The 13579-nt window shown below is 44.1% G+C and overlaps 1 protein-coding gene across 1 annotated transcript in view; it reads right to left on the reverse strand.

Annotated features, from left to right (window-relative positions):
• LOC147447577 (peptidyl-prolyl cis-trans isomerase FKBP16-1, chloroplastic-like) overlaps positions 1–10793 on the reverse strand; it is a 112154-nt gene extending 101361 nt beyond the window's left edge. Inside the window, exon 1 of the mRNA XM_086523310.1 lies at positions 10584–10793. Within this exon, the coding sequence (XP_086379436.1) occupies positions 10584–10792 (209 nt within the window). The 5' untranslated portion in view covers position 10793. The remainder of the gene's footprint in view (positions 1–10583) is intronic.
• Between the last annotated feature and the right edge of the window lie 2786 nt (positions 10794–13579).

The raw sequence follows: 13579 nt of genomic DNA on the forward strand, positions 1-13579 counted from the left end.
GTGTCTAATTACATTGATAGAGAGGGTGATAGAGGTGCCCAGTTGGCAAGGACGTGGATCCCATTGTTGTTATATGATGATGATATTGTGTTGATCTCTGACTCACCAAAGGGTATGCAGCGATAGTAGGATGCATTACACATTTTTGTAGAGGATAGTGGATTGTCTGTAAACCTTGGTAAAACCATGGTTATGGTGTTTAACACCACACCACAGTGGATCAGGAGATCAGCACCGACTTTCACATATGGTCATGAGATTGTAGAGTATACAGATGCATACACTTACCTTGGGGTTGTCTTCATTGGGCCGAGGTTTTCTTTGGGGAGAGCAGCAGAGGCTAGACTGACTAGAGCTTTTGCGGCCTTGGGAGGCTTGGAGAGGATATGTTCGCAGGTTCAGTTCCGGGAACCTCGGACAAAGTTATGGCTCTCTGATACTTTTAGTAGCCTCAACTATGTTGTCTGGGGTGCAGATACGGGACCTTCTGTAGGCCAGGATGGTTGGAGACGTATGGAGAGGCCCTTGGTATCTATGATCTCTCGACTAATCAGAACCAAGGCCTTCGTACCCCACGCTATCATTCGAGCAGAGCTAGCTGCCCCTCCTATGGAGATTGAGGAGCTTACCAGATCAGTGTCCTTTGTGCACAACTTGTGGGATACTACTAGAGACATATGCTACACTGGCCCTTGAGTCTTCCAGACAGTCAGCTCTTCAGGGGACACTTCATGCTGGTATGCACAGATGACATTATGGTTTCAGACGCATGGCTTCACCATGGACAGGCTGCCCCCTTTCCAGTACTCTCTTCAGGCACCCTCCATGTCTCTTACACAGGTGGAGATTACTAGACTCATTTGTCAGGACCTGATCCAGTTGGATACCAAGAGGACATGGATAGAGCCGCCACAGGAGTTGGGCACAAAGATGGCTTTCTAAAGAGAGCATCTTCTCCACCTCACAAGAGATGGGTTTGTGATTCGACCCAGCTACATGGACACACATATGTCTCATGGTTTCCCGATGTGCCATTGGTCAAATACGCACATCCTCACGTCAGCTGGAGATTGAGGCTGGTAGATTCAAAGGGATACAAGCAGACAACAGGATATGCCACTTATGCTAGCTAGAGCTAGAGACAGAGCTACATTACATATGTCATTGCACAGTGTACTATGAGATACGGGGCCGTTTCCACTGCTTATTCAAAGAGGGTTTCGGTCCTTTCTCTAGGGTCATGAGTTATGAAGATCAGAGATGTCTTGGGCTATATCTACTTGAGTTACACACATATAGAGACACTTTACTGGGGAGAGATAGAGAAGAAGAAGAAGAAGAAGAAGAGAGTTTTAACGTCGTAGGAAACTATCCCAAGAGAGAGATAGTCCCAGAGACAGATTACAGACTTCTTTTCACTAGATATGGGACAGCCAGAGGAACAGCCATCACTGCATAGCTCGGCCCACACTCATTCTACCACTACCAGTACTCTCATCGACCGAGCACTGGAGCTACGGAGATCCAAACGGCCACGATTGAGGAGAGGGGCTACACAGCATCGACGGAGACTACAACAGAGTATTCGAGCCATACTCTCTCGACATCCAGAGTGCAGATGAGGATGGATTCTAGTAGTAGTATCTTTGTTCTAGTTCTTTTGTACCTAGACATGGTATTAGATTCACCATTTTGTAACAGATTGGTTTCATAGGTCATTTTGACCTTTTGAAGACATTAATATAACATTTCATTTCTCTCTCTCTCTCTCTCTCTCTCTCTCTCTCTCTCTCTCTCTCTCTCTCTCTCTCTCTCTCTGAACCTTCACTCAGTATCATTCTCTCCTCTATCACCCAAGTGTGGTAGATTGGTTATTCCATTTCCCTCTTGAATAACGGGTCTTGAGTTCAACTCTCATCGGATAGATCTTTGAGGTCTCTTGGGATAGTTTCCTACGACGTTAAAAACATCTTCTTCTCGTGTGTGAGTGTGTGTGTGTGTGTGTGTGTGTGTGTGAATAAAAAGAGGAAAACGGTATAACCTTTCTATCACCCAAGTGTGGTAGATTGGTTATGCCATTTCCCTAATAGGTCGTGAGTTCAACTCTCGTCGGATAGATCTTTGAGGTCTCTTGGGATAGTTTCCTGCGACGTTAAAATCCTCTTCTTCTTCTTCTTCTTCTTCTCTGTCTAGTCTTTGTACATCTCTCACATAAAGTAAAAGGAACTCTCTCAGGAAGTGAAAGGAACCTTGGGTACGGACTGAGCACTCATCCTGAGCGTTCACCATCAATCGCTTTCATTGCACATTACAATAACAGTGAATGTGGGATCAAAGTGATTGTGGCCCTAGAAATGAAACCAAAAAATAAAGCTCAAAATTTAGATTAGAAACAAGAAAATAAAGCTAAAAACTTGAATGTTGATAGGACCATCCTCAATGTAATCCTAACAAAGTGTGTCACGTGCACATCTAACCTTATGTGCATGTGGACAAGTTGTAACTCCTACCTCTAGGGTTTAGGTCAGCCTAGGAAGTGTTCTGGCACCCTTGTGAGCCTCTACCCAGGACATGCATGTCCAAGCACTTAGTGTAGTTGCATACCTTCTGATTGCACACACCATTAGTACCCTAGCATAAGCATTTAGCAACCAAGCATAAGCATTCACCGCATATGAATCACCTGTTACCACGCTTGAACCGCCTCTTATGCTCACTTAATGTCACAAAAGGGAGCGCATAACAATAGAAATATATACGCGGATAAATAGAATTATCACTAAATACTAGAGCCAGATGACGTAGAGAGAAATAGAGAGAGAAAGAGATAGAGAGTGAGAAGATTGATACAGTACTCGGGACCAAAAGATGGGCTGGTCTCCCCCCCATAAAAGTATCTTGATTACTGGAGAGAAGTCTATAAAAGTGTTAGATTTACACCACTCTGCTGCTTCACACAGGTCTAGGGCACTTCCTTGTAAGGCTAGCGTCTCCGGGCTGGCCACCCATAGCATAGGTTGTACCTTGTCCGGCTGTCGGGGACTTACACCACTCTACTGCTTCACAGATCTAGGTCATACATGTACGGCTAGTGTGCCTCCGAGTTAGCCACCCTTTGCATATGCATTTAGGCTGCATTGTCCAGCCGCCCTCTATATTCATTTTCCTAGACTCACACATCTGATGTATTGAGGGTCTCTTGCTCTGGTAGTCAGTGGGGGGCTAATCGCCCCCTTTCCCCATCTCTGGCTTTTAATAAAAAGGAACCTTGAGTACGCACTAAGCACTCATCTTGAGCATACACCATCATTCACTTCCGCTGCACATTACAAAGTGGTAATGAATATCAAAGTGTTTTGGTATGTCCACAAACAAAAGGAAAAGGATTATGTGCTAAAGCAATCACTCTTTGAGAGTATGAATATATACAATATAGAGGTGGGATGTAGTACGATGGAGCCCTTGGCCAAGGAGTTCGAGATGACAAAACTCAGCTTGCTACATTACTTTCTTGGACTAGAGATATGGCAAACAAAGGGGGGCACCTTTCTCTCTTAGCCGCACTATGTCCAAGAATTGTTGGAGGCTTTTGGTATGACCAAATGCCTTGTACGGATTTTCACGTTTTACGCTGATGCTGTGGCAGCTGTACAGCTTTTCGCAAAATGCGCTCGCAGCTTTTGACGCTAGTGATTCCAAATGCTTTTGAATTTGAAGCTTTTCATGTAACTGCTTTTCATAGGCCAAGGGCCTTTAAATATGAGCCAAGGGCTCATTCTTTGGCACGCTTCCGGGTGAAGATGCAAAGCATGGAGTACGGGCTTGTACTAAGTTCAAGCAGCATAAAGAAATACCGAAAGGGGCGCCAACGTTTGGGGCCAGTGCTCTCTCGGGGTGAAGTGTCACAAAGTGATGACGTGGCGGACAGCAGAAACCCTAATTTCTGCCAAAAACCCTAAAATTCCTGCAAACCCTAATTTTTGCCAAAAACCCTAAATTCCGGAAATCGCGGAGGCGGATTATTATTTATTAAAAAAAAAAATTTGGAAAATGATGAGCGACACGAATTTTGCTTTTGCTTTTTTTATAAAAAAAGAGAAAAGACTCTCTGAGAGAGAGAGAGAGAACTGATGCTTTTGATTTTAAAAGCTTTTGGGGCTCTACTTTTGGGCATCCCTTGTAACCTTTAAATTAGTGGTGAGGGCCTCACTTCTCAGAGCATCTAGACACAGAGTCTGAGAGTGAAACCCTAACCGCTCTCTTGTACTTTGATGATTGATTAATACAAAAAGAAATACCGAAAGGGGCGCCAGTCTTTGGGGCCAATATCTCTAGGCACGGAACTCCGCCGGGCCAGTGCAAATCTATTGTGATCTGTAAATTGTTTTGAAGTGGTTATTTGGTGCTGTCGCGGTTGATTCTTGACTTGGAGTGTCCAAGTCTGTTACAGTGGTATCAGAGCACGGCCGATTTCTCTTCTACGGGAAATCCGATCCCCGAATTTTTTTCCGCAGCACCTATGGCTTCAGGCAATGACCAGTCGACTCCCTCTGCATCTGGAGATGCGGGCTGGGATCACAACGAAGATTCAGGCAGAGAGTATGGCCCGCCTTGGCCTACTTAGGCGGAGCGGCGAGAGATAGAGCGTCGCCAGTTGATCAGCGATGCAACAAAGATGATGCTCAATTTTGCCAAGGACCCGAAGATGGCAAAATATATGAACCAGACCTCTTTGAAAGAGGTACAGATGGAGTGGCAGAGAACCACAACACCACTCCCGAAACCCGCTCTCAAGAAACCTTCTGCCTCCAAGAAATATACGGAGAAGGAACTGGAGAACGTGGTTGATGCACGGATTGCTCAGCTTTTTGACACGCAAAAGAAAGCCAAAAAGCACGGCAAAAAGCAGAAGAAAGGCACTGACTTCCCGGGATATTTGGATCGTCGGTTGACATTTGACAAGGCAAAGAAACGGAAGAAGCGTGTTTGATTTGAAGGAGTACCCAGTTCTTCTTCTTCTTCTTCTGACAGTTCTTCTAGCTCCTCGGATTCGAGCGAAGAAGACAGAAAAGGTAAAAAGAGAAGCAAGAAGCAACGCTTTGGAAAGGGCAAGGCAAAGAAGGCTAAATCTCGCCCAGAGACTGACAGTTCTACTGAGGACTCGTCTACAGACAGTTCAGATTCCGATGACGGAAAGTTTTATGCGAACAAGAAGAATTTTTACAAAGCCAACCAGTATGACTTTCTCGAAGATAAAAGCAAGAAAGTCCGAGAGTTTAAGGAAGGTGGCCACTCGATCAAGTTTGATACTTTTCACGAGACTCGGATGCTTCGAAGGCTGTGTCTTTGACATCGCTTTCGCGGGAGGACGCTATTCAGAGCACTCCAAGATTCGGAGAGCTGCCTCTTACTCTAAGGGGAATGCTCGTACTTGGTGGTCCACGCTTCTATTAAGCAAGATTGTGCCAGTTACATGGCTGAAATTCAAGAGGCTTTTTATTTCTTCTTGGTTGACTCAAGAGTTTGAGCGAGATATACGAGCTGCTTGGAACCATCTCCGGATGACCAAGAGCGATACAGTGAATTCTTGTTGTGAAAGATTCTGGAGCTCTTTTCTACCCGCCTCTTCATTCAAGAAGATCTCATTCAGAGAACAGATTGAGCGGTTTACCTTGGGTCTACCTACAGAGATCCGAGATCACTGCTTGGAACAGAAGTCAGCTTCTATTCAGGAGTTGATGAGTCATGCGAAGTGGGGCTTTGCCATTCACTCTGGCAGTCTGACCTACCCCACAGATGAGGCCATGACACAACGAGCCGAACAGACTTCTGGGAATGAAAGTAGAATGAAAAAGAGCAACCCAGAGAAAAAAAAAGGATGCACGACCCAAGCTTACTCCTGAGGAGAGAGCTCGCTTCATCAGAGAGGGGAAGTGCTTTGGATGCGGGGAACATGGACATATTTCCGCGAAGTGCCCTGATAAGGCACAGAAAGAACAGAATGATAAAGACGACGACAGGTCTGAGAGTTCGAGAGCAGCTGAGGAATGTGGCAGAATAGGCAGATAGAAAAGTAGAACTGGTACCACATGGCGTGGGACTTGCACCGAATCAAATGAATGAAAGTACAAACTTTGCCGCTTTTTTTGGGGCAAAGTGAAGGATCAGGAAGTTCTTTTGAAGGAGCCAAGGCCAACTTCTTTTCACTTGGAATTGGCGGCTCGATTTGGAACTACGCCCGATAGACTGACGCCACAGGCGGAGGTAGTTCGACTGGCACCCGGATGGGATGTTGCCATTACACCGAGCATTGGCAAACTTCGTTTGCAATGACAGGGGTGTTCAGGGCACGTGAGTGACGTTCTACTCGGGATCCCTTGGTACCACAAGAACTACGCCGTGGTTGACTACCGGGCCGAGAAAGCGACTTTGATAAATGAAGGGCTTAGAGATTGTACTTGATGAACTTCAGTTTTCTTACTCATTCTTTTGGGAGAATTGAACGATGGATAAAGGTTGAATATGTTTTGACCTGAAGAAAAGAACGCCAAGATTTTTTTTTCTCCACGCTCATGCCGATTGCTTTTGAGAGGGCCTGAAGATCATACCATTGATCTGATATCTGGAAGCACGCCACCGAATCGGCCACCTTATCGTGTGAGCCGAGTACAGAATGAAAAGATTATGAACTCAGTGAAAGACCTCTTGGAAAAGGGTCTTGTCCAGCCTAGTACTTCACCGTATTGCTCTCCAGTGTTGTTGGTTTTGAAGAAAGACGGATCTTGGAGAATGTGCATCGATTATAGCACTCTCAACGAAAGCACCATCAAGAACAGATTTCCGATTCCTAGGATCGATGATATACTCGACAGGTTACAGGGATCCTCGTGCTTTAGCAGGATTGACTTGAAGAGTGGATATCATCAGATCAGGATAGCACCAGGAGATGTCTACAAGACAGCTTTTCGGACGACTTTTGGGTTATTTGAGTTTTTGGTGATGCCTTTTGGCTTAACCAATGCTCCTTCGACATTTAACCGGATGATGGATAGGATTTTTCGAGAGTACAGGCTATTTGTTGGCACTTTCTTTGACGACATCATTGTTTTCTCGAAGAATGAGGCAGAACACAGAGATCATATGCTTCAAGTCTTTCAGGCATTACGAGATCACACATTAGTGATTAATGCTAAGAAAAGTGAATTTTTCCTACCAGAGATACACTTTTTGGGACACATTGTGTCAACAGCAGGAGTGCAAATGAACCCGGCCAAGATAGAGACTATCCGTGATTGGCCCGATTTGAGGAATGTCCATGAAGCTAGAAGCTTCTTGGGACTGTGTTCGTACTACAGGCGGTTCATACGAAAGTTTGCAGAGGTTGCTTCCCCTTTGCATACCTTGACACAGAAAGGAGTACCTTTTTCGTGGGGACCCACAGAGGTGACTGCCTTTCGGACATTGAAAGAGAAATTGACTATGAGACCTATTTTGACTTTGCCGGAATTGCAGAAGTCATTTGAAGTATATTGTGATGCTTGTGGTCGTAGTCTGGGTGCGGTCTTGCTGCAAGAAGGCCATGTCATAGCTTACGAGAGCCGTTTGTTCTCTAGGCCGCAGATGACAGCACAGATCTATGGGAAAGAGCTTTTGGCGGTTATCCACGCTCTTACTCAGTGGCGGCATTACCTACTCGGAGCGGATTTTACTGTCTTTACAGACCATCAGAGTTTGCGCTACTTCTTGTCACAGAAGCAGCTTTCGGAAAAGCAGATGCGGTGGGTGAACATCTTGTCATAGTTCCACTTCCAGATTGTCCATGTGCAGGGACAGAAGAATGTGGTGGCAGATGCTTTGTCTCGGAAACCGTTGGTTCTGGCTATTTCCGAGATACATCATAGGAGCTTCGAGGATATGGTCGATCAGTGTGCCACAGATACAGATTTTGCAGATATTTTCACACGGATACGGGATGGGGAGACAGTAGCTGGATACTCCCTTCGGGAAGGCTACTTGATGAAAAAGACTATGTTGTGCATTACACAGCTGTTGAGGGAAAAGGTTATGATTGATTGCCACTGTCCACCTTTTACGGGTCACCGCGGCATTGCTACCACCATGAAAGGGGTAGAGAGAGATTTCTTTTGGTGGAGACTGAAGAAGGATGTGGAAGAGTTTGTGCGCAGTTGCTTGGTATGCCAGAAGGTCAAGTTTGACAGGCATAAGGCACAGGGATTGTTACAGCCTTTACCCATACCCACCAGGCCCCTGGGAAAATATTGAAATGGAATTCCTGATTATGATACTGATTTGTTCTTGACTTCTTGTGAGTGCAGGAACTGGTAGACGAAATGACTGCAGCATTTTGGTCTACTTGATCCCGATTGGACCTAGATGTGATTGCTAGCTACATTGCCGATAAACCATGGTCTAAGATCCGAATGAATGTTGAATGTCATGTGATGTCCTGTGATGTCTGGTGATGTCCTGTGATGTCGTGTGATGTGACTGTCGATTTTGTACATGTGCTAGATGTGTGTTCCTAGTACGAAGGTACTAACAGTCAGTGTCTGCTAAGACAGTTTATGGCTTTTGTCGGTTTTGCAGGCGTAATCGCGATCGATTACAATGCTTTCAAGAGGGGGGTATGTCACAAAGTGATGACGTGGCGGACAGCAAAAACCCTAATTTCTGCCAGAAACCCTAAAATTCCTGCAAACCCTAATTTTTGCCAAAAACCCTAAATTCCGGAAATCGCGGAGGCGGATTATTATTAAAAAGTATTTTTTTTTATTATTTTTTTTGGAAGATGATGAGCGACGCGAATTTTGCTTTTGCTTTTTTTTATAAAAAAAGAGAAAAGACTCTCTGAGAGAGAGAGAGAGAACTGATGCTTTTGATTTTAAAAGCTTTTGGGGCTCTGCTTTTGGGCATCCCTTGTAACCTTTAAATTAGTGGTGAGGGCCTCACTTCTCAGAGCATCTGGACACAGAGTCTGAGAGTGAAACCCTAACCGCTCTCTTGTACTTTGATGATTGATTAATACAAAAAGAAATACCGAAAGGGGCGCCAGTCTTTGGGGCCAATATCTCTAGGCACGGAACTCCGCCGGGCCAGTGCAAATCTATTGTGATCTGTAAATTGTTTTGAAGTGGTTATTTGGTGCTGTCGCGGTTGATTCTTGACTTGGAGTGTCCAAGTCTGTTACATGAAGCTCCGCCACTCCCCGTCTCGTGTGTCGTGCATCTCTTTCAGTTCAGTTGTTATTTGAAGTGCTTAGACTTGTTGAGTCTGTTCTTTGCCGGCACGTGGTGCCCGCCCCCATGACAATGGGCCCAACGGGATTTTTCCACAAATTTAGGGATTTTTCAACTTGTTTGGGATTTTCACAAACAAAAAAGGGGGCATATACAGGCTAAAAATTGCTGAAAATGACCATAAAGTGGTCAAAAATAGCATAAAATAGTTCAAAATGCCACATCAAGGACGGTGACATCTTTGCTCAAGCTGAGAGTACGTTTATAGAGCCAAAAATGAGCTATTTTGGACATCTAAGAAAGGAGATACCGCAGTTGCAAGTGAGGGTGCTAGTCTAGTCCCGTGCTGTTTCCACTGCATGTTCAAGGCTATAAGGCCACCAATTAGGGTTTTTCCTCTTCAAATAATCACTTGGGCTTCTCTAATCAAGTTCTGAAGTTCCATGAAATAGTCACGATGAAGAATTGAAGCGTTAATTTAGAGTTTTTAACAAGGCAAAAGAGCATTGTATTTGTGCATTTGGAAGCGAGGCTACAACAAAATCTTCACACATACAAGAGTCTTGAGTTGATCTTGGTTCTTTTTTAGAGTGATGATTTCATGGCTCGAGTTTTGGTCTTTTGGAGTGTGTCTTTAGCTTCAAAGGTTCTACGATTCGCTTGATTTTGTTGCGAACACTCAAAGTCAGAGGCTCTGCGCTTTCCTAGCCGCATTGCACACTTCAACACAGTGCTTTCAACCCAAGCAGTGTTTTCTCTCATCTATTGGTGATCTACTCTCTATCTCTCTCTCATCGCCCTCTCTCCCTTGCCTTGAGTCATGTGCTTTTGCAATTCTACACGCAAGGAGGGTTGTCCACAATTCAAGGAGGTTTGCTCACACCACCGACGAGGCTTGGTGGTTGCCCTTGATCACGCGAGTCCTTCTAGTCTTGCAGAGTTGATGGGGATCCAATTCACCTTTTCCACTGCTCCTTTGATAGCTCTAGCCATCCTCCGTTGTCGCATCCAAAATTTATCCTCTCACTCATGGTGATAAGGCATCTAAAATTAAAGTTCTTAACCTGTCGCTAAACACTCTTACCAAACCAGTTGGACTAGACCACATCGCTCGTTAGATCAGTCCAGCAAAATCATCTTTCTAGGAAAATGCAAGTTATGGTAATCATCCAAAGGACAATACAACCATCAACTAATGGAGTGGTGCACAGCAAAGCAGAGAATACCTTTTCAAACTCACTAGAAATGGAAGACAAGACCTACAAGCTTTATCTTTAGCACTAACACTGTTGACGAAACAAGCTTGGAAAAAATAGAAAGACTTACAGGGCGGCGGCAGGAGCTAAATGTAGCGAAGCACCAAGCAGGGCAGTGTTTGTAAGAATGATAAGGCTTCGCCGGGTTAAGGTTGCTGCATTTGATCTCTGAGCATGATGTTCCTGACAGACTATCTGGTAGGGCCTGTGAATGAGCGCCTTCCCTTGCCAGCACTCTGCCATCAAATTACGACGGCAAAGTTCAAACACTTCTAGCATAACAATTTCATAAACTACTGAAAAGTCATTACCTTGATTGGAACGGAGCAAGAGGAGGCATGCCACTTGGCATCCGTTGATTTGAGGAATTAATGAGGATGTAGAGAGAGAGAGAACAAGGTAAATAAAAAAAAAAGAACGAGAGTTGAGCATAATGAGAGCTTCTCTATAAAGCTTGCAGACTTTGCGAGGCATGGCGTTTTTAGAGAGAAAAGAATGGCGGCCAGCCAACTTATATATCAACCACTTTCTGTTATAGCAGCGTCCTTGCCTAGCACAGAGAGAGAGAGAGAGAGCAAGCAAAGCAATTGACGCGGAGCAGGCGCAGAGCAGAGGTAATTCGTTTCCTCTATAATCTTGCTTTTCAATCTTTCCTTTTCCATGCTGATGTCGGGGAGAGAGAGAGAGAGAGAGAGGACTGTTGACTACTGCTACGAGGGAGCAAAGCCACTTAGTAACGCCAAGTTTGAGGTGAGCCATGGAGAACTCCCTCCACACTATCTCGGAGGGGCGGCCTCTAGGTCGGGGGGAGAGAGAGAGTAATGTTGACTGCTGCGTTTTCCTTGCTGTCGGAGAGAGAGAGAGAGAGAGAGAGAGAGAGAGAGAGAGAGGCATGCATCTTGCTGCAGAGACGGACTGCCAAGGAGAGAATTCCTTTCTATCCTTCCAGGAGGAATTTTGAAAATTCAAGCTAATTTGTAAAATTCAAAGTGGAACGATTGTTCGCTGAGATACATTTTTCCCAAACACTAATTCAAAGTACCGGCCAGTCTGATTGAGGATAGAAGAGAGACATATATATCCCAAAATGCAACCGGAATTTTTGAAATTCAAAGTGGCACAATTGTTCGTTGAGACACATTTTTCCCGAACACTAGTTCAAAGTATCGGCCAGTCTAGTCTATCAATTGATCGAGGACAGAAGAGAGACATACATATCCCAAAATGTCCACACGTGAAGAGTAAGTGAGTGTGTATTGTAGTCGTTGCCTTTGAATTCCTGTTTAGTTGGCAATGTCAAAGGGATTGCCAATGCAACTACTAGAAATTTTGTATCAAAAATGTGGCCTTCTTTCTCAACATAAAAACAAAACTTTCTTTTTTTTTAAAAATGCATTTGGCGACAAGTTTGTTGGGTACACACATATACACATTCATGTTTAATTTGCTACTCCATTTCATGCAATCATTGCAGAAAAGGCTCCCCCTTGAAAGCCTCCATAAAGTTGAGGACGTGGCCTCTCGGCATGGTGGAACATCTTAGTCTCAACAAGACAAAGTTTCAAGGTGGAGCCGTCAAGAGAAGAAAGTAGAAAAGATAAGTAAACGTGAGAGTTGTTATTACAACCCATTTCTAAAATTGCCTTTGGGTGCTCTTTTAATTGATATCTACCTTGTTGATAGTGTTCACAAAGCAAAAGTTTACCAAAGCTATGGCACGATTTGCTGATAATCAAAGCTAGATACCTCTGACTCTAGAAGATGAGCAAATATCATTGACAAGAAGGAGGATATTTATCCAATAACATAAAGCTTTCACATGGGTGCACAACAAAAAATGCATGCCGTGTTCATATCATTTTGCCCTCATCATGCCTTTCCCCTCGTGTTGTGGTGCTACTTGAGTCCCAATTTAGCCTTTTGTTGCTCCCTTGCTAGCGCTATCTCTTCTTCGCTATGGTGCTGCCCCCCCCCCCCCCTTCCCTCTTGGCCTCTGTTGCCCACGGCATGTTGCACTCTTATTCCATGTTTTAAAAAAACCACCTCTTTTTCTTTATCTCACTCATTTTCATTGCACGTAAGCTCCCCCTTCAAACTTGGGGTAAGTATCCGATGAAAGGTGAAAATTGTCTCCTTTCTTGCAAAAGACAGGATTAATTTGGTTATGGTCTTCGAAATCCATATATTGCATATTCTAGTGTCTCATACCACGAGAATAAGAAATATATGTCATATCATGATGTATGAGGATATCATTGGTCACATTCATCATTCAATAGTCAATTTTCATAGATTTCAAGTGCATTTTCATAAACAATGTCAGCGAGAAATCATCATAGACCAATTCCAAATCCAAGTCCAAATCCAAATTCAATACTCAAGTAACAAAATCATATCAGGGGCAAAGAGGGAAGCCTCTACATCATGATTTTGTAATTGGTCTTTCTAAATCGGTGAATTGACACCAAGAAGACCTGTTGTCTGAATTGGCAAATTTAGCATCTTTCGAAACTCTCCAAGCATCATCAAATCTTGACCAAAATTATGCAACAAATTTGTGCTCTTGCATAAACAAACTAGTGACATGTTTCATGCATCTTGGTGAGGGATCACCTTCTTGAACCGCTTCAAAAAGCATCTCTTAAACCAGTCCCAGTTGAAATTCTCATCCTGTGACAAGCCCTCAAACCAATCTCTTGCATTCCCTATGACCACCAAATTGATACCTACAAGTTTTTGCGCCTCACTTAGAACCGCACAACATAACATGTCAAGTCAAACTCATAAGACACAAGCCAATCGTCTGCATCCTCGCAACCTGTGAAAATTGATGGTTGGAATGGCACCACCGTTATGAAATTCTCTTCAAATTCAAAAATGTGGAAACATCACTGCTCAAAATCCAAATTCTGAGTGCACAACCGGCAATTCGCCAAAAGAGCGTACACTCACACACCCTCACACCTCAATACAACACAAGGAATTCACTAATACCCTCACCTTGCACACAACCACTCAAAAGCTCAATGAAAAACCTCCCCCCCAAGCCCAATTCAAACCCCAAAC

The sequence above is a fragment of the Adiantum capillus-veneris genome, chromosome 11 (assembly GCF_014529385.1).
Source record: "Adiantum capillus-veneris isolate H3 chromosome 11, ASM1452938v2, whole genome shotgun sequence".
Classification (NCBI taxonomy): Eukaryota; Viridiplantae; Streptophyta; class Polypodiopsida; order Polypodiales; family Pteridaceae; genus Adiantum; species Adiantum capillus-veneris.